Source organism: Tupaia chinensis, unplaced genomic scaffold (genome assembly GCF_000334495.1).
Source record: "Tupaia chinensis unplaced genomic scaffold, TupChi_1.0 Scaffold000365_1, whole genome shotgun sequence".
NCBI lineage: Eukaryota > Metazoa > Chordata > Mammalia > Scandentia > Tupaiidae > Tupaia > Tupaia belangeri.
The window spans coordinates 1,408,810-1,430,680 of record NW_006159862.1 but is presented as its reverse complement, the minus strand read 5'-3'; the positions used below and the strand labels follow the sequence as shown (position 1 = coordinate 1,430,680).

At 44.0% G+C, this 21,871-nt stretch overlaps 1 protein-coding gene across 4 annotated transcripts in view; it reads left to right on the top strand.

Moving 5' to 3' along the window:
• SPECC1 (sperm antigen with calponin homology and coiled-coil domains 1) overlaps nucleotides 1–21,871 on the top strand; it is a 362,600-nt gene that overhangs the window by 243,793 nt on the left and 96,936 nt on the right. For all 4 annotated transcript variants that reach the window (XM_027773699.1, XM_014589605.2, XM_027773700.1 and 1 more), the window contains 3 exons: nucleotides 13,987–14,132; nucleotides 17,054–17,154; nucleotides 20,763–20,844. In XM_027773699.1, the coding sequence (XP_027629500.1) occupies nucleotides 13,987–14,132; nucleotides 17,054–17,154; nucleotides 20,763–20,844 (329 nt within the window). The remainder of the gene's footprint in view (nucleotides 1–13,986; nucleotides 14,133–17,053; nucleotides 17,155–20,762; nucleotides 20,845–21,871) is intronic.

Genomic DNA, 21,871 nt, shown 5'->3' with positions numbered 1-21,871 from the left:
GATGACGTTCTGGGGTGTCAAATTGGGGAGCACACGGAGTCACCAGAGAGATGAAGGGTGGTGTGAAAGGAGACAGTGACGTGCTCTCTGTGCGCATAATTGTGGACCCTTGCTGGAATTCTCCTCGCGAGACTGAAATGTATATTCTGGGAGGACTTTACCTCAGACAGAGCATTTTTTGAATGATTTAAAAGTCATTTGCTGGGTGTTTTTTAAATATAAACAATAAGAAAAACGCAACCTCAACTTCAAAGGCATAGCTGTCATTTCACCCCATATTTGGATCTGTCTTTACTTTGGGTACTGTTGAATATTTTTATATGTGAACGTTTATGATGTGCTAAATAAATATGTTATTATTTAGAAAATTCTGTTGCCTGATTCTTAATCACTGGCCCCGGCTTTGCAGGGCCTTTATGTCATTTTGTGCTAAATTTTTTCATGAATGTAAATTCAGAACTTTAAGGCCACATGGCGTCCAGTACCGCAGGGCGCCAGCTCTACACACATACCATTACAGCTGGGCTGTGGTTTGGGATTTTTGTAGGATAGGTTCCTAAAAATACGATTGTTATGTTAGAGGGTACGCACATTTTAAAGTTCTTATACATCTTACCAGACTGCTTAGAAAATCGGAGGCAGAAGCAAACTGGACTTGCAATATAAGCTGTAGATGGGAGATAGATATGGTATGTGGATGTAATTTTTAAATGGACTTTACTAGAACAAAAGGGCATGGAGCAAAAAGCGCTAATTTTGCACAAATTAATTTTTAAAGCAAAATTCTAGGAAATGAGAAATATATGGAATTTGAAATCTAGGTTTGTCTTGTTGAAGCTTAAAAACAAATAGATTGGTGGTTTAAAGAACTGGGTTTTTGGGAGGACCAGGAGATGGTGTCATGGTTACATCACTAGATTCCCACATAGTTGACCTTTGAGTCCTGGACCCACTGGCTGAAAACTCATGCCAGGTGGGGAACCAGCAGTTAGCGTAATGGCTATGTTGCTGGACTCCCATGTAGTCGACCACGGTTCGCGTCCCGGACCCGGTGGCTTAAAACTCATGCCGGGCGCGCGTGCGTGCGTGCCCAAGATCCCGAGAGGAGAATGGAGGAGAAGGGATTGCGGCGTGACCATCCCCCCTGGGGGGTGATTTCTTGCTTTCTGTCTCTATGTCTCTCTCTGTCTGTCTGGTGAGCACATGCGCCCTATAGAGAAAAACCTCTCCAAAACAAAAACAAAAACAAAACAAAACAAAAAACTCATGCCATGTGCAGGGGTGTGTGCCCAAAATCCCAAGAGGGGAAAGGAGAAAAAGGGATTGCGGCATGGTCATCCCCCCCTGGGGGAGTGATTTCTTGTTTTCTATCTCTCTCTGTGTCTCCGGTGAGTGCATGCACCCTATAGCAAAAATCTCTTTAAAAAAAAAAACAACTGAATTTTTCTCTTAATTATGAAGTAATATTTAGGTTTACCGGTAACAAAATGGAGATGTAAAAATAAAAATATTCATCTTTCTTTTCCTCCAGCACCACCCCATAAGGTCATTGATGTTAACTGTGCCTGTTTTTTTTCACCTCTTCCTTTATTCATATAAATATACAAGGGCTCATTTTCTGTTTTTATTAAAATAGGATTATATTCTATACAGTGCTCTGTCCTTCACTTTGATGTTTTTCATGGGCATCCTTCCAGGTCAGTAGGTCCAAACCTAATTCATTTAATAGCCGTGTGTATCTCACAGCATGGATATGCCCTAGAATATTTAAATATTATCGTTTAGTGAACGTCAAGGCTATGTTTTCTAGGGATTTATTTATTTATTTATTTATTTATTGGGGAGGTTTTTGCTATAGGGTGCATGCACTTGCCAGAGAGAGACAGAGAGACAGAAAGTGAGAAACCACCCCCCAGGGAGGATGGCCACGCTGCAGCACCTTCTCCACTCTCCTCTCGGGATCCTGGGCACATATGCACATGCGCCTGGCATGAGTTTAAGCCACTGAGTCTGGGACTCGAACCACGGTCGACTACATGGGAGTCCAGCAACATAACTATTACGCCAACTGCTGGTCCCTTTTTAAAATTTTTTTAAGAATTATTTTAAATTTTATTTACTATTTAATTTACTATAGGGCATGTGTACTCACGAGAGAGAGAGGGGGAAAGAGAGAGAGCAAGCTGCCAGGTCTGGGACTCTAACCATGGCTGGCCATGTGGGAGTCCAGCTCCCCAACCACCACACAACCTGCTGGCCCCTCTATTTCTTTTTTATTTTCCTTTACAAATAATGCTATAATAAAAGGCCTTATTCACATAGCTAGCTTTATGTTTTACTTTTTATTAGTTTTTGAATTTTACAATAGAAGATGTGTACAGGGGAGAGAACCTTCGACAGAGTCTCGTCACACCACAGTCCCTCCTCCCTAGTCCTCAGGACCGCTGGTGCCCATACAAGTGTTTTTCAGGCTGACCTGGAATCTGAACCATGGTCATCACCATGGCTTCCAGTACCGCAGGGCACCAGTGCTACAGCTGGGCCACAGTTTTTGATTTTTTAGGATATGTTACTAAAAATATGATTGCTGTATTAGAAAATATGCACATTTTAAAGTTTTCATAGATGCTGCCAGAGTGCTTACTTCAGAGTTGTGCCATCTGGCTGTTGATGAGAGTTCCAGTTTCTACAGCCTTACCTAGCAGCTGTGCATGGTAGTAATCCTTTGTTTTTGCCAGTAGGACAAGCAGGAAATAATGGTCTCATTCGCTCTTCGATTTCCAGTGCCCCGAGCATATTTTTGTATGGTCTCTGACGATTTCCATGTTCTCTTCGGAGAATCGCCGTGTATTTGAGCACTTTTGCTCATTTTGTACTAAGCTGATCAGTTTTTCCTCGCCGTTTATGAATGAGCCTCTTATTAGGGATCTGTTTTTATCCTGATATGTATATGGGTATTTTGACTTTGTCATCTTCATCACAGAAAATTTTATATTGTTCGGTAATATAATTTCTTAGTGTTTCTCTTTACTGTTTGCTTTTGTGTTTGAAGGTTTTTCTCACCCGAGTCTGACGCAGGCTAGTCAGTGTTCTTCATCCGTTTTACTCATGTGTGTACCAACATACTCAGACATTTGACCCCCCATTCTGTATTTCATGTGAAGCGGGGTGTGGTTTTTTCTTTCAGATAGACAGCCAGTTACACCTGTCTGGTGGTTTACCAAACTCATCCTGTGCTCACTGGATTGAAACCCACCTCTACATTGTTCATTTCGTCTATCTTCAGAGAGCTCCTCCTTTGTTTTCTTTCAAGTTGGTTCTGCCTTTTAAAAATTAATTAATTAATTAATCAATTAATTTCTTTTTACATTTTACCACAAACATTTACTTTACATGTCAAAACTTTTTGGGAACCAGCAGTTAGCGTAATGGCTATGTCGCTGGACTCCCACGTAGTCGACCGCGGTTCGTGTCCCGGACCCGGTGGCTTAAAACTCACGCCGGGCGCGTGTGCGTGCGTGCCCAAGATCCCGAGAGGAGAATGGAGGAGAAGGGATTGCGGCGTGACCATCCCCCCTGGGGGGTGATTTCTCGCTTTCTGTCTCTATGTCTCTCTCTGTCTGTCTGGCGAGCGCACGCACCCTACAGTGAAAATCTCTTAAAAAAAAAAAATGTTTTGCTCATACTCCATAGTTCTTGACAGTTGATAAACAACTTTGAAAATTTCAAAAAATAGAATTTTAAAGATAAAATACTTGAAATATTTGTTATAATTGTGTTTGTGACTCTGTAACAATGTGTTTCTTTGGCTTTTCTTTTAAAGAACTATTTATTTAATTTTATTTGTTCATTTATTTTAATTTGACCAGAGGGAGACACAGAGAGAGAAGAGAGGGAAAGTGAGAAAGCAAACCATCAGGTTCGAGACTCGAACCGTGGTCTGCCATGTGGGAGCGTTCAGTGCCTTAACCACCCCGCCAACTGCTGGTCCCAAGACAGTATGTTTTAAAATATTTTTGAGAAAATATTTACGTGTCAACTGCTCAAACTGTTGCAAAGCAGACACCCAGCACACAAATTACATATAAACCTTCTCAATTCAGCCCCACCTACCTAGTATTCCGTGGTTTCCAGTCTGCCAGCAAAGATCAGTCTCTTTTTTCTTCCTTCAAAGTCTTTCTCAAGGTAATCCTCTGGTTGTGGCCACTCTTTTGCAATCTCTAGTGATTACAATGCTGAACTGGAGAAGTCCAGGTTATTTTATGGTACAAATTCTTTCATAGAGCTTCTCTAATCCTCTTTGCCAGGCAGAACTGTTTATGGTGCCAGGCCATCTCTTCTGCTGACTTACTCGAGATCCACCTTAGTTCCATAGTTTTCTGGTTAATCTTCAGATGTGACATTCCAGTCAAAGCCCTGTCCAATAACAAGTGTCTCGATTTCTGAATCAAGGCAGCAGGTATTATTGAACTTATGCAGATAACCCTTCTGCCACAAATAAGAATACTTACAAATATTTTCAAATTCCAGAGGGGTCAGGAAGGGAGAGAGTTTAATGTTTCTATTTAAAGAAACAAGAAAAAACGTTTTAACAAATTTCTGAACCTGTTAACAGCTCAAAAGAAAGCAAAATCCCTAAATTGGGAAAAACAAAGCATAATAAAAAAAAAAAAAAAGTAATGTTTTACTCAGAAGTCATGAAATTCTATTTCACCAGTTCAGTCTTATGTAATTAATCTCTCTTCTGCAAATGTGGTCCGATCTTTCCATTTAAATCCTGGAAGTTAACATTCAACATTATTATTGATATTTCTTGTCCCTAGCATTAAGTTGGTCATTTTCTTGGTCTGTTTTTGTTCTCTTATTTCTGTCTGTGTGTCTTTAGTTTTCCTTGTAAAGCACTCCTTTCAGAATTTCTTGAAGAGCTGGTCTGGTGTTGGTAAATTCAGGTTTTGTTTATCTGAGAATGTTTTTATCTTTTTTTCCCCATATAAAGGATAATCTTGCTGAGTATAGTATTCTTGGTTGAAATTGTTTTTCACTTAAGACTTTGAATATATTTTCCCATTCTTTCCTGGCTAGCATTGTATCTGATGAGAGGTCTGATGTTAGCCTGGTGGGATAATCTTTATAAGTAACGTGACGTTTCTCTCTTGCCAATTTTAGTCTTTGTCTGTGGATTTTGCCAATCTGGCTATGATGTGTCTTGGAGAAGATCTTCTTGGGTTGATTCTATGTGGGGTCCTTTGTATTTCTTGGGTCTGGATATTTGAGTGCCTCTCTAGATTTAGAAATTTTTTTCCCAGGGTTTCATGGAATAGATTATCAATTCCCTTATTAGTTTCTTCACCTTCTGGGATACCAATTATCTGGATGTTTGGGTATTTAATACTGTCTAGTATTTCTCTTATAGTATTCTCATTTCGAGGAGTTATTATCTCAGGTTTTTTGTTGTTTTTTCTAGGTCAGAGGTTTTGCCTTCAGCATCCGAGACTCGATCTTCTGCATGGACTAATCTACTTTTAATACTTTTTATGGAGGTTTTGATTTCCTGTATCACAGCCTTCATCTCTAACAGCTCCATTTGATTCTTTTTTATGGTGTGTATTTCCTCTTTCAGATGGTGCAAGAACTTCCTCACCTCCTGGAACTCACCTCTTTTCTCCTGCATCTTCTGGAGTTCACTGTCTCTCGTCTCTTGCATCTCATTTAGTTTTGTCACTATGAATATTCTGAATTCTCTATTGGACATTTCCCTGAGTTCCACTGTACTGCCTGTGGATGATGAAGGATTGTCCTCTTTTTTTTTTTTCCCTCAGCGGAGAGATATTTTCTTGGTTTCTCATATTTCTTGTGCCTCTTCGGTGGTTTTTGGTCACTCTGTGACAAAATGAACTCTACTGTGTTTTTCTTTTCTTTTTTAAGAGGTTTTTGCTATAGGGCGCGTGTGCTCGCCAGACAGACAGAGAGAGACAGAGAGACAGAAAGCGAGAAATCACCCTCCAGGGGGGATGTCCACACCGCAATCCCTTCTCCTCTATTCTCCTCTCGGGATCTTGGGCATGCACGCACACGCGCCCGGCATGAGTTTCAAGCCACCGGGTCCGGGACGCGAACCGTGGTCGACTACGTGGGAGTCCAGCAACATAGCCATTACGCTAACTGCTGGTCCTCCTCTATTGTGTTTTGCAATGTGGTATCCACAGAAAGATTTTGAGTTCAGATTTATAAAAAGAAGTTTCTTCCTTAAGGTAGAGGTTCAATAAACGTTGAGGATTTCAATGACCCTCTCTCAGTGTTCCTGGGGTCTAGAAGACGGAGTTCAGAGTGTGGCTTCAGTTGCCTTGGTCCCTGTACACGCCAGGACACACCTCAGATTTAAAATGGCTTCTGTGTCAGTGTTTAAAGAGTCTACAGTTCTGCTTTAAAATATTTTCAGTGGTATTATTAGATTATATATATATATGATTATATATATAGCTCGACCTTTTGTTTAAGAACTGCCATCCCTTCCTTCCTTCCTGTCTTCCATTAGAGAGGGAGAGAGACACCCCAGCAGGGTTTTCCCCTCTCAGTCTGCCCTCAGCCTCAACCAGCCAGAATCACGGGCCCACACGGGTGCCCGGCGAGCACAAGAAGGCCCTGGGGTTCCTGTGCCACTGTCTGGCACCTCCTTTTTTCTTTTAATGAATCCTAAGGTAGATGCTATCAAGTGTCTGTTTCCTGCCATAAATTGACAAGTGTCTGTTTGCTCTTGAGAGCAGCTGCTCTCTTTATTGGATATTACGTTACTTTGTAGATCAGCGCTCAGAGCACGCGTTGCTCATCCCTCACTGACACACGTGTGGCAGGTCCTGCCGCCAGGCCACGCCTGTAGATTCTCTCAGACCCACTCTCTGTGATGATGTGTAGGACCTGCTTCTCATACGTTAGCGAGAGGGAAGGCTTTTAAGGCAAACTTACAGCACCTAGGGGAGAGAAACAGCAGCTTTCTACCCCGTTTTTATAGTAGAAATTCTTCAAAGTCTGAGCCGTGTGGACACTACCCCACTCTGCCTTCCGTGGCTGTTGCAAGATTCTGTGATTCCATTTCTTTGATTCCTTTTGTCAGGATTTGGAGATCAGGGTTTTCATGTTCAAACTGCCATTCCTTTTCCATTTGGTTTTATTGTTAGGTGCGCTTCAGCTGACTTTTAAAAGTGAAATTCAGAAGATACTCTTTAACACCCAAGTAAGAATACTTTGTCATTTCTGTCTTTGTAGATTAACAGGTTTCTTTTGTGCAAAGCAGTAATACGTGTTTAGAGAAAAATGCATTGTAGGTAAGGGCACGGCGTGAGCACAGGGCTGGAGACGGGACGTGAAGGAACAACACGTCTGGCGGCCAGTCTTGCAGTGTGTAAGCAAGATGCATGGGGCGGGGGTCCTCAGAAACAAGCTTGCGGGGCGCCTGGGGAGGCCGGGGCTCACTGCACACTGAGGAAAGCCCGGCAGTCGTGAGCGGGCACTGGCCATGACTGGTCTTCCCTGCAAATCCTAGTCTGCCCACTTGGAAGGGAGCAGCGGTGGAATGCAGTGATGCTCACATGGAGTTAGCCTTTAAAACTTTAAAAGTCATGTGCACAGGACCAGCAGGTACTGTGGTAGTGAAGGCGCTGAATCCCACATGGCTGACCTCGGTTTGCGTCCTGGACCTGGTGGCTTGAAAATCATGTGCACCCAAAATCCTGAGAGAGAATGGAGGAGAAGGGATTGCAGTGTGGCCATCCCTCCTGGTGGAGAGGGCGGGTTGATTTCTCACTATCCCCCTTCCCTGTCTCTGACAAGCACACATGCCCAATAGCAAAAAATTAAAAAAAAAAAGAAAGAAAGAAAGAAAAGAAACAAGAAAAATCATTTTGTACAAGAGCACAGTGTGCTTGGATCAAAATAGACAGCAACAGGGAACCAGCAGTTAGCGTAATGGCTATGTTGCTGGACTCCCATGTAGTCGACTGTGGTTCGTGTCCCGGACCCGGTGGCTTAGAACTCACGCCAGGCGCGTGTGCGTGCGTGCCCAAGATCCCGAGAGGAGAATGGAGGAGAAGGGATTGCGGCGTGGCTATCCCCCCCTGGGGGGTGATTTCTCGCTTTCTGTCTCTCTGTCTCTCTCTGTCTGTCTGGCAAGCGCACGCGCCCTATAGCGAAAACCTCTCAAAAAAAAAAAAAATAGACAGCAACATAAAGTGTTTTTTTTTTTTAAGTTTTATTTATTTACTAGTTATGAGAGAGAGAGAGAGGGATGGCACCCCTACCAGGGTCCCATTGCCTGGATCCAGCCCCAGCCCTAGCCAGCCCCCAATCATGGGCATGCAGGTGCCCTGCATACTCAGGTAGGTCTCTGGACTTGAGCTCAGAGCCTCCCATGTGCAGTGGTTTCTCAGAGCTTATCACTGCGCCACTGTCTGGCCCCCAGCGTCATTTTGATGAAGTAAATGGTGTAGAGAATCAATAACAGGTGAAGAAGACTCTGTCCTATATCCTAACAAGGAAAGCAACAAATTAGAGTAAATAAAAATTGTAAAGGAAAAGTAATTGCTGACATATGTATATGTACAATGGTGCTTCAAAACGTTTATGGAAAAATTAAAGTACGAGTTTATTTTGGTGCAAACTTTTTTAAAATCTATGCATTTTTAAATTTTATTTCATTTAATTTATAATTATTATTATTAAATTTACGTTAGGGCACATGCACTCACCAGGGGGGGCAGAGAGACAGTGAGAAAGCAAGCTGCCAGATCCAGGACTTGAACTGCAGTTGGCCATGTGAGAGTCCGTTCAGTGCTTTAACTACTTAGCCACCTGCTGGCCCCTCCATGAATATTCTTTTTTTGTAATATGCATTGAGCACGAACTGTGTGAAGAGCCTGCGTATGTTTAAGATATAACATGACATTCAAGCTAGATTTACAAGTGGGCAGGTGGCGCCCCCACACTGTGGCATGGTCAGTGGGAAGTGGCTACCTGCTGTGTGCTCAGGCATCTGGTGGCCTGCTCTTTACTGTCATTTCCAGCTATGGGTTGCCACCTCGTAAGGGCAGATAAATGCAAAATAATAATAATAGTAATAATAAGAGCACTGACATATGTTGGTAACACTTTTTCTTAAGTATATATATGTATGTAGAGAGAGAGATTTTGCTATAGGGCACTTGTACTCATCGGAGAGACAGAGAGATGAAGAGAGAAAGTGAGAAATCACCCCCCGGGGGGATGGCCATGCCACAGTCCCTTCTACTCCATCCTCCTCTTAGGATTTTGGGCACACACGCACATGTGCCCAGCTTGAGTTTTAAGCCACCAGGTCTGGGATTTGAACCATGGTCGACTGTGTGGGAGTTCAGCACTGTAACCACTATGTCACTTACTGGTCCCATTTATTAAGTATATTTAAAGTAAAATTTAAGAAGAAATACCATCAACCTTATTTTTTTACTTTCACAAAACACTCGTGTGTTATAGAAATTTGAGAAAGCCTTGGCTAGTCAGGGCTAACTTACATCCCAGATTCACCGTTTATGAGCCATGCGACTTCTGTCAGATGTTTAACATGTAGGGTTTTTATGGAAAATTAAATAATGTTTTTAAGATACAAAGTACGCGGGGCCAGCAGGTGGCCTGGTGGTTAAGACGTTGGACTCCCGTATGGCTGGCCGTGACTCAAGTCCCAGACCTCCTGGCTGCCAGCTTTCTCTTTTCACCGCCCCCATCTCTGGTGAGCATACATGGCAATAGCAAATTTTAAAATAATAATAATAGTAAAAGGACCAGCAATTCGCTGATTGGCTATGTCGCTGAACTCCCATGTAGCTGACCACGGTTCAAGTCCCGGACCCGGTGGCTTAAACCCACACTGGGCGCATGTGCATGCAAGATCGGAGAGGAGAATGGAGGAGAAGGGATTGCAGTGTGGCCATCCCCCTGGGATGATTTCTCGCTTTCTGTCTCTCTGTCTCTCTCTGTCTTTCTGGCAAGCACCCGCACCCTATAGCAAAAACCTCTCCATAATAATAATAATAATAAATAAAATGAAATAAATAATTCTCCAAAAAGACATGGTACAGTGCCTGGCATACACAGAGGAGTTATACACATTTATTTTGCTGACATTTTTACTGTTATGGTTTTATGTGCTAAAGCAGGTGGAAAACATTGTTTTAAACATGGCTCCTACAGAGAAAGCAGCTGTTTTATTCAAGCCGTAACTGAAGAAAAAGCAAATTATTCAATGTTGTGGGGAAACTACTGTGTTAGACTTATATATATGTGTGTGTATATATATATTATATATATATATGTGTGTATATATATATATATATATATATATAGATAGAGAGAGAGAGAGAGAGAGAGAGAGAGAGAGTGTACAGCTTGCAAGTTACAAAACCACGTGAGCTGTAATTCCGGGTGACTTAAGGGGTTCTCAAAGCTTATTTGGTGCATGTCTGATTTTTATTTCACAGGTCAACTTCAGAATCTAACGTCAGCCTTAGAGACAATAATAGCTAGCCTCAAACCAAGGTTGAATCAGTGGTGGTACTTTGCAGATTTTTTCCTATTTGATGAATTTGCTAAGATATACCTGTCTCTATGCTGAAGTATTTCTTAATATCCTTTATAGAATCCCGAGATCTTCTTTTCCCTTGGAATACAGGAAATGTAGTGCTTCATCTCTTGTTGGCTGTCACTGATCTCAGCCAGCTCTAAGACAGACTAGTGCAACTAGTTTCAAGCTTATGTACATTTCATTTGTTACTGAAACCAATGACTTTTTTTTTTTTTTTTTTTTTTTTTACGTTTTAGTCATAGGGCATGGTTGTGAAGAGGGAGAGACAGGGAAAGTGAGAAAGCACCACTCAGGGGCATGACCACACTGTAATCCTTTCTCCTCCATTCTCCTCCATCTTGGGCACACACACACACACAGCCTGTGTGATTTTCAAGCCACCAGGTCTGGGATTCAAACCACAGTCAGTCGTGTGGGAGTCCAGTGCCATAACCACTATGCCACCTGCTGGCCCCCAGTGGAATTCTTACTAACAGTGTTCTGTGCTTTTTCAGTTCAGGCTTTGTTTTGTGAATCTCTCTCTCTCTCTCTCTCTCTCACACACACACACACACACACACACACACACACACACACTACTGTTACACAATATGGATACATTATGGTGGGTATTTAGTGGATATTTCTCTACTTGCAGAGTTTCCTCATACTGACTCCTATTGTCCTGGTCAAGCACACTGATTGCTTAAAGTATTATCTTTGTATGATGGAACTTCAGAAGTTTGTGGAAAAATGGACCTACTGAGTTTATTTATGCTGGTGCAATTGTGAAACCCATGCGTAGTTGTTTTCCCGATACACATTTTCCATGAACTTTTTGAAGGCCCTGCGTATGTTTGAAGGCAGGAGTACTGGAAATTGATTCTCACAGCTTTGCTGTTTTCTTAGGACGTCCCTGTGAATCTTCCTGTTTATCACATGACACTTTGAATCACAGAGAAACTTAGATAATTGCAAGAGACAGCCTTTGCAGAATGTAGGATTCTCCTTTTTTTCTTTCTAAATTATTTTATTCTTCCTAAATCACTTTATCCTTCCAAAATTATTTCATTCTTCCTAAGTCATTTTGAATACTGAAATGAAAACAATTTTTTTAAAGACAAGTTTATTTTTTATTTAATTTTATTTATGATTATTTATCTTTGTTTTAATTTGACCAGAGAGAGGCAAAGAGAGAGAGGAAGGGAAAGTGAGAAAGCAAGCCACCACGTCAGAGACTTGAACTGCAGTCGGCCACGTGGGAGTCCAGCGTCACAACCATCACGCCACCTGCCAGCCCCGTGAAAACAAATGTTAAAAAATGGTGAAGCCATTGAAGTGGGCCGTTAGGACAATTTGCTAGTGACCCTCCTGAGAAAGGTCAAGGCAAGCGAGATTCTTTTTCTTTTTTTTCTTTTCTTTTCTTTTTTTTTTTGAGAAGTTTTTGCTATAGGGCGTGTGCCCTCTGCTCACCCGCCCGGCGTGAGTTTAAGCCACCGGGTCTGGGACTCAAACCGTGGTCGATTATGTGGGAGTCCAGCGACATAGCCATTACGCTAACTGCTGGTCCCAACAAGCAAGATTCTTTTCCCTGCTTGGACCTAACCTGATTTCATCCCTTTTCTACGTACTTACCAGCTGGCTTTATACTGAGTAACATGAGGGGGGGAAATGCAAACACCAATTGCCGTCAATAAACCTTAAAAAAAATTGAAGTATAATCCCTATAGTTTCTGAAATACTTGATAGCTTCTTCCAAAGAAATTTCCAGTTGATTGACTTTTTTCTTCCCGCGCTGAACAGAAGGGGCTGTGGAGTGAGCAGGGCACTGTGGTCCAGGTGTCATGAGGTCTGTCTTCCTTAAACGCATTCTCCTCGTGTGGAGCGCAGAGCAACGGAAAGAAGCTTAGAGAATTAAAGAGAAATGAATTCAACCGCAGAAGCTTACGAGTAGCTAGATTAATTTCAAAAAGATCAGTAAATAAATATTTTAAACTTCCATTGACCTTATTAAAGTACACTTCCAGAGTATTTTGTTTGAGCCCTTCTCATAAATTAGTCATATTTCACAACAGCTGTGGCAATATGATATAATAAAAGGGCAGAGATTTAGCAGTCAGGAGGGGGAGTCCTTGACTCGGTTCGCTCACAGGGAGATTAAATGACATGCTCAAGTCCTAGGGAAGAAAGCCGTGCACCAGGCGATTGAATCAGATGATCTGTCTGCTAAGACCTCTTCCACGAGTCTGTGCTTAAATGTTCAACCCACACGAAGAACATACCAGGGGATCTGGGTGAGAGTAGGAGCTCCGCATGTAGAATTACAGTGTAATTAGAGCACTACTGCTGTTCTGAGGCTCAGAGAGGCCACGGATTGCACTCTGGTTGGTTGAGACAGAAAGCCACCAGGACCAGCAGTTAGCATAATGGCTATGTTGCTGGACTCCCACATAGTCGACTGCGGTTCGCATCCTGGACCCGGTGGCTTAAACTCACACCAGGCACGTGTGCATGTGTGCCCAAGATCCCGAGAGGAAAATGGAGGAGAAGGGATTGCGGCGTGGCCATGCCCCCTGGAGGGTGATTTCTCATTTTCTGTCTCTCTGTCTCTCTCTGTCTGTCTGGTGAGCGCATGTATAGCGAAAAAAAAAAAAAAAAAAAAAAAAAACAAACCAACAAAAAAAAAAAAAAAAAAAAACACTCCAAAAAAAGACATTAAGTGGCTTGCAGAAATAACTCCAAGCTGAGGTTCCAGGAACAGCCCCCAAAGTCACAACACAGGACAGGACCGCCAGCGGAGCTGCCTCCAGGATCCTTGACAGGAGCCTTCAAATCAGGAGGCTGCCCGCTCGGTGGGAAAGCCGTCACCGACGACCAGCACCAGAAGCGTCTTGCCTCTGCTGCAGTCTGGTTGAACACGCCTCTCCTGACTCAGACCCCACTCCAGGTCTGGCCCAGGTCTTTGGGATTGCTGACTCCAGTCACATCTGAAATCCTAGCTGCAAGAGAGTCCTGAGGTTTCATCTTGCCAACCTCTGTGCTGTAGGGGGGATACAAGCCGATCCGTTGTACCCCTCCCTTGACAGTAAGCTACGTACTCACGATAAATAACATTTGTATGTTTGTTTCAAATTTAGCAGCGTAAACACATACTTTTTATTTAGAGCTACTACATATAAAGTCACTCTACATATAAAATTATTTCTGGCCATTTCTCAAGAAAGCATCTCTTTAAATAATTGAGAGTGAAGCTGATACAGAAAACAGGATTTTAAACTGAGGATTCTCCTTCCAGCTTCGTTTATCTCCTCGATGTCAGTTCTGTTTCCATCTGTGTCTTTCTCCTTCCATGGGAACACCCTTCACCTTTTCCATTCAATCTCCTCTTTACCGTGCAGACCTGTGAGTGACAACGCAGAGCCATCTGAGGTGGACGCGCCGGGCCGGTGGCATGGCGTCTACGTCAGCAGAGCCTCTCCGACGCCCTCGGAGTCTGCCACCACCGTGAAGTCGCTCATCAAGTCGTTCGACCTGGGACGCCCAGGTATTTCATCAGTTGTTCCCATCAGCTCCGAATTCAAACCGTGATGCGATACACAGAGCCTGTCTCCTCCACGCTGGCCTCCCCTGGATACAACCCCAGGAAGATGCCTGTCAGGTGCAGTGCTGTGTGCAGGAGCCTGGCTGAGGTTCCAGGGAGGCCACGTGGGAGGCGGTGATTAGCCCACGGGTGGTACACAGACGAGGAAGTCTTCCAAAAGTTCACTGAAAATGCATATTATAAAAAAAAAAAAAAAAAGTGTGGGGACCAGCAGTTTGTGTAATGACTATGTCTCTGGACTCCCATGTAGTCAACTCTGGTTTGAGTCTTGGACCTGGCGGCTTAAACTCACACCGGGCATGTGTGCGTGTGTGCCCAAGATCCTGAGAGGAGAATGGAAGAGAAGGGATTGTGGTGTGGCCATTTCCCAGGAGGTGATTTCTTGTTTTCTGTCTCTCTGTCTCTGTCTTTTTGGTGAGTACTTGTGCCCTATAGCAAAAACCTCTCTTCCTAAAAAAAGTGGATTTTAAGATTTTTTGCACTAAAGTAAGCTCGCTCTTCCATCCCATTTTTTCTACAAATTTCTTGCAGTCTTGGCAGACACCTGGCTCTTTCTCTTTGACTATTTCCCCATGTCCAGTCCCTGCCCTGCCCTGGCCCTCCATCTCATATGGCCACTATGTTCAGTCCCTGCTGTTTACCCTCTGCCCAGCACATGAGAGTGAGCAGGGTCAGCCAGAGGCTGGGTCTCCTAGGCAACGAGGCATCCGGTCTGTGCTGCCCTCCGTTGGGGCCTGGCCACCTCATCTTCCATCGTGCTGTTGGACTTCTCCTCCTGGTCTTGCTCACCTACCACTCCTATCCTGGTGCATTTCCAGGTTTCCCTGGAACTGCCTGGCTGATGATGCACGGTGACCCACGGCTACATCTGTACTTTCTAAAATTATTATCTCTAGGGAGCAGCAATTAGCATAATGGCTATGTTGCTGGACTGCCATGTAGTCAACCAGGTTCGAGTCGGGGACCCGGTGGCTTAAAACTCACATCAGGTGCGTGTGCATGCATGCCCAAGATCCTGAGAGGAGAAGGGATTGTGGCGTGGCCATCCCCCCCAGGGAGTGATTTTTTTGCTCTCTGTCTCTGTCTCTCTCTGTCTGGTGTGCTCACATGCCCTATATCCAAAACCTCTCCAAATAAAAAAATGATCTCTACTTTCTTTCTTTTCTTTCTTTCTTTCTTTCTTTCTTTCTTTCTTTCTTTCTTTCTTTCTTTCTTTCTTTCTTTCTTTCTTTCTTTTTTTTAAGTTTTTTTGCCATAGAGCACATGCACACACTGGAGAGAGAGAGAGCAGGAAGGTGAGCAGTCACTCCGGGGGCAATGACCATTCCATAGCCCCTTCTTCATTCCCCTCTTGGGACATACACACACACACACACACACACACACACACACACACACAGACTCTTGGCATGATTTTCAGACCACCAGGTCTGGATCTCAAGCCACTATCAGCCAAGGGGAGTCCAGTGCCTTAACCACCGTGCCACCTGCTGGCCTCTTACCTCTGCTTTCCACACACACACAGGGACAGCAGGTAGAAGCTGCCGAACACTCCATGTAACTGCCGCAGATGTGCCTCGTAGCCTGGCTAATCCTCAAACATACATGCTTGTCGCTAGTTTGCAGCTAAATGAGGTTAAGATTAGGCTCCACGTATTGAAAGATATGAAAGTGCAGTCCGTCTGTGAAGATGGGAAGTGAGTTAACAGTCATGGTTTGGCGAGAACTTGCCCAATCCTCCCCTCCGAGGTGGACGCCCCGGGCCAGTGGCATGGCGTCGACATCAACGGGGCATCTCCAACACCCTCAGAGTCTGCCAGTGTTAAGTCGCTGATCGAGTCGTTCGACTTGACACTCCTTGTATATGAGCTTCCGTTTCCTCAGATATCCCACATCTGAGCCTGACCCCCACTCAGCCAACTGCTCCCCTCTCCTCTTCTCAATTAAAGTAGTCCAGAGGAGAGGATAATAAAATAAATGTGACACTAAACATTATGGAGTACTTCTTTTTCTTCATAATAGAGCACATGTATGCACATATGAGAGAAAAACTCCACAGGGTCTGGTAACACCACAGTCCCCTTCCTCCACTCCTCAGCCCCTCAGATCCTGGACTCCCACAAACGTGGTGCCCAGGGTGTTTCAGGCCAACCAGGCCAGGATTCCAACTGTGGTCACCACGTGCAATGCAGCTACTCACGAGCAGCACATCACTGCTATGCCATGGAGCTGGCCCAGCAGGGGATTTTTAAAAAAATGTATTTGCCATAGGACACATGTGCTTGCCAAGAAAGAGACCAGCAGAGGGAAAGTGGGAAATAACCCCTTGGGGGGTGGTCACATCACACACACCCTTCCCCTCTATTCTCCTCTCAGGATTTTGGACACACATGTACACATGCCCAGCATGATTTTTTAAGCCACTGTGTTTGGGATTTGAACCATAGTCGAACATGTGAGAGTTCAGCTCCTTAACCACCATGTCACCTGCTGGTCCCTTAAGGGATACATTTTATGTCATCAAGAAGTAACACCATGGGAACCAGCAGTTAGCGTAATGGCTATGTCACTAGACTCCCACGTAGTCGACCACGGTTCGCGTCCCGGACGCAGTGGCTTAAAACTCACGCTGGGCGCGTGTGCGTGCGTGCCCAAGATCCAGAGAGGAGAATGGAGTGGCCATTCCCCCTGGGGGGTTGATTTCTCGCTTTCTGTCTCTCTGTCTCTGTCTGTCTGGCAAGCGCACGCGCCCTATAGCAAAAAATAAAAAACCTCTCCAAAAAAAAAAAAGTTTATGGAAAATCAAGACCTGTTATTTGCTATTTGTACTGGAACAACATAAACGTTCCCATCTCTTTTGGCAGGTGGAGCTGGACAGAATATGTCTGTCCATAAGACCCCCAGAAGCCCCCTGAGTGGAATTCCAGTGAGGACTGCCCCCGCTGCTGCTGTCTCTCCAATGCAGGTAGGAGATGGGCCTCAGGAATACCCGGTGTTGATGGTCTGTGGTGTGTCCTCCGAGATGTTTTCTTTACACATGGAAACTGTACAGAGAAAGGGGTTTCTATTTTTTATTTTAATTTACTGACAATCATTCACTGTACATCAATACAGTGTACCAAATGAGATTTTCCATCCAGAACACATTGCGTATTGGCTTAATCTAGGATGTTACTGTACATATTATTGTCAACAAATAATTTCCTATTTCTTGATTCTTATATATTTTGCTTCCCCCCCTTGGTTCCCTACCTCCCACCCTCTGCCAGTTTCCCCCTTCTCTCACACTGTCTCTGGTATGTACAGTCGTGTTTCATGCCTTTTTCCCCCCACATTTTATTGATTCACTAAAGATCTTAGTTAACTTAAAGACTTCAGTAGCAAGCACAGCTAATAGATGCATATCCATGAACACGTGTCCGACTTCAGGCGTAAACCTCAGTGAGTAAAGTGATTATACTATAAGGTAGCACCTAGCTGGGACTCTATAGCTTACTGCAGTCATTTAATAGGTATTAATAGGTATTGAATGCATTTTTTTAATTTCAAGAAAGACAGTTTTAGTTTTAATAAGCCCAAATCAAAAAATGTTAAGAGAAATTTGCTTAAAACTTAAAGCCAGGAAAAAGGTTAGAATTCAATTCAAGTAGTAGGTAGATGATTCTATCAACAGTTCAAGAGAAGACGAAAATCCTTAAATATGGAAATCAAAGTATCGAAGAAAATCAGTAATGTTTTAGTCTAAAGTAAAAAATTTCTATTTCACTACTTCAGACTCACGTAATTAATCTCTCTCCTACTGAATTGGCAGTGTCACTGTGCTCTGATCCTTCCATTTAAACTCTGGAAGTTAACACCCAACTCCGGACTTGTCCCCACCATTAGACTGGCCCTTCTCTTGGTTGTCTCTTGTACTCTTATCTCTGTGTGTCCGACTTCAGTTTTCCTGGTATAGCACTCCCTTCAGTGCTTCTTGGAGAGCTGGTCTGGTGCTGGTAATTCTTTCAGGTTTTGTTTTTCTGAGAATGTTTTTCCCCCATATGAAAGATAATCTTGCTGGGTAGGGTATTCTTGGTTGAAATAGTTTTAAGAGGGCTTTTAAACTGAATTACACTACACATTACTGCACCAGTCAGACCCTTTTATCGCTGGGGTATAAGCTGTGTAAGGGCAGGATTTCTGTTTATTTTGCTTCCTCTTTTTATCTCCCATCTGGATTGGTGGCTGGCACATAGTCATATCCTGGTAGAAGCTCAATCTACACTCAGTATTCCTCCATTGAACCAGTGGAGGAATCTGTCAGGGACATCTTTAAATGTCAGTATTTAAGGGACCAGCAGTTGGTGGACTCCCATGTAATCAACCCCAGTTTGAGACCTGGACCCGGTGGCTTACACTTAACCGGGCCTGTGTGTGTGTGTGTGTGTGTGTGCCCAAGATCCCGAGAGGAGAAGAGAGGAACAGGAAAAGGGATTGTGGCATGGCCATCCCCCTGGGTGTGTGTGTGTGATTTCTCGCTTTCTGTCTCTCTCTGTCTGTCTGGCGAGCACACGTGCCCTATAGCAAAAACCTCTCCAAAAAAAAAACAGAGGTTTTTTTCCCTCAAGATTTTTTAATAATGTCATACTCTCGCTTGTATTCTGCCATCCCTTTTTCCCGTCTGGTGGTAAAAGTCACGTAGCATGAAATCTAGTTAACAACTTTGTAAGTGCAGTTGTTAGCTCTGAAGACCTTGCCGTAGAGCAAGACCCCGGAGCGTTGTCGTCTCACAAGATCTTCCCACCTCGGGCAGCCACCATGCCCCTCCCTGTCCTGTGGGTTCCACTGCCCCAGATACCTCAGAGAAGTGGAATCGGACAGCATCTGTCTAGGACTGGCTTATTTCACGTAGTGTAGTATCTATGAGGGTCATTCGGGTTGTTTCTCTTTTTTTAAGACTGACTAATATTCTGTTGCTCCTAGATACCATGTTTTCTCTTTCTGCTGTTTCATTGGTTGGTTTGTTTTTTGTGGGGTTTTTTTTTTTTTTTTGCCTTTTTTTTTTTTTTTTTTTGAAACTTTTGCTATAGTGTGCATGTGCTTGCCAAAGAGACAGAAAATGAGAAAACGCCCTCTGGGAGGGATGGCTGTGCCGCAGTGCCTTCTCCTCCATTATCCTCTAGGAATTTTTGGCACCCACGCACATGTGCCTAGCATGAGTCTTAAGCCACAGGTCCGGGACTCAGACTGCATTCAACTACTGGGGAGTCCAGTGACGTAGCCATTATGCCCTCTGCTCGTCCTGCCTCGTTCTCTTTCTCCATTTATCCGTTGGTGGACTTTTAGATTGGCTCCATTCCCGCTTGGCTACGGTGAGTAACGCTGCAATGGCCATGAGAGTGCAGGTCTCTCTTCAGGATCGCGTTTTCAATGATTTTGGGTGAATACCTAGAAGTAGGATTGCTGGATTATATGTTGGTTCTATTTTTAATTTTTTGAGAAACTGCTCTACTGTTTTCATAATCGCCGTGCTAATTTCCATTCCCAACAGTGCACAAGGATCCCGTTTTTCCACCTCTTCTCTGACACTTGTTATTTTCTGGGTTTTTGTTTGTTTGTTTGTTTTTTGATAATGGCTCCTTGACAGGTGTGAGGCAATAGTTCCTGTGCTTTTGATTTACATCTCCCTTATGACCTACATCTATCTTTTTATATACCTATTGGCCATTGAGAAGCAGAACTTTTTTTTTTTTTGAGAATTTTTTGCTATAGGGCGCATGTGCTCGCCAGAAAGACAGAGAGAGACAGAGAGACAGAAAGCGAGAAATCACCCCCCCAGGGGGGATGGCCATGCCGCAATCCCTTCTCCTCCATTCTCCTCTCGGGATCTTGGGCCCGCACACACACACGTCAGGTGTGAGTTTAAGCCACCGGGTCTGGGACTCAAACCATGGTTGACTACATGGGAGTCCAGTGACATAGCCATTACGTCAACTGCTGGTCTCAAGAACTATTATTTATTTTTTTTTGAAAGAGTTTTTTTTTTTTTTTGAAAGAGTTTTTTTTTTTTTTTTTTTTTTTGCTTTGGAGAGTGTGTGCTTGCCGGAGAGACAGAGACAGAGAAACAGAAAATGAGAAATCAGTCCCCAAGTGGGATGGCCACGCCAGAGTCCTTTCTCTTCTACTCTTAGGATCCTGGGCACCCACTCACATGCTCCCAGTGTGAGTTTCAAGTCACCAGGTCCGGGACTCAAACATGCTTGGCCACGTGGGAGTCCAGCACCTCAACCAACATGCCAGAACTTTTATCCACATCCCTGGGTATACACAGAATATTCTAGGACCTAAAGCCATAAAGCTGATTAATACTGATTATGCCTAGGGAGAAGAATTGGGTGAGGCACTTGAAGAGGGACTTTATTCCCTCTGTTTGCCCTTCATTGTGCTTCTTCTGAGGATGGCGCCTATTGCGTTTAGTGCCTAGTCTAATACCTGAGTTGTTCTGGACGCTCCCTGGGATCTGCTGGGTTAAGCACGCCTGTGTGGCTCTCGGCACACGCGCTCACCATGCCGACGTGTCTTTGGTTCTTACAGAGGCATTCGACCTACAGCAGTGCCCGGCCAGCCGGCAAAGCAGTGCCTCCGCGCATGGACCTTCCCGACCTCCCTCTCTCAGGTAGCTACCTTCCACGGGAAGCTCTTCAGCTTCTTTCTTCATGGGCTTAACTTTCCTCCATTTCTTTGCAAAAGACTGAGCTTAGGAGAATAAGCAATGGCATTGACTCCAAGTGATTTCAACCCATAAATGTATTCATTGTGGGGACTGGCAGATGGGGTAATGGAACCCAGAACCTCCTCATGTGGGTCTGGCCTTGCAGGGCATTGTATAAACATCATGCCAGCAGTGGCTCTTGGCTGTTTTTTTGGTGTTGGAGAGATTTTTGCTATAGGGTGCATGTGCCCACCAGAGAGACAGAGGCAGAAAGTGAGAAATCACCCCCTAGAGGGGTTGGCCACACCACAAATCCTTCTCTCCATTCTTCTTTTGGGGTTTTGGGCACACATGCACATGTGCCCGGCATGAGTTTCAAGCCATGGTCTGGGACTCAAACCATGGTCAACCACATACAAGTTCAGTCTCTTAACCACTACACCACCTGCTGGCCCGTTGGCTTTTTTTCCAACTGACTCTCAGTATAACACTTTCTAATATAAAAAATAAGTATGGTTAAAAAAAAAAAAAGAACTTACCTGATTTTGAATGTTGCTGTCACAAGTCTTTTTTTTTTTTCCCTTCATTTACTATAGGGTGCTTGTGCTCACTGGGAGAGAAAGAGAAAGCATTCTCTGGAGGGATGACCATTCTCTTCTCCATTCTTCTTTAAGGATTTGGGCATATGTACCCATGCCCATGTTTTTCAAGCCACCGGGTCTGGGATCCAAACTGCATAGTCAGCCATATGGGATCCAGCCACCTTAAGCACTGTGCCAATGGCTGGCCCCCGCAATTCTTAAAATATGCCTCCTTCTCCCTCCTTCTCCTTCCTCCTCCTTCTTCTTCCTCCTTCTTCCTCCTCCTTCCTCCTCCTTCTTCTTCCTCCTCCTTCTTCCTCCTCCTCCTTCTTCGTCCTCCTCCTTCTTCTTCCTCCTTCTTCTTCTTTCTCCTCCTTCTTCCTCCTCCTTCTTCCTCCTCCTCCTTCTTC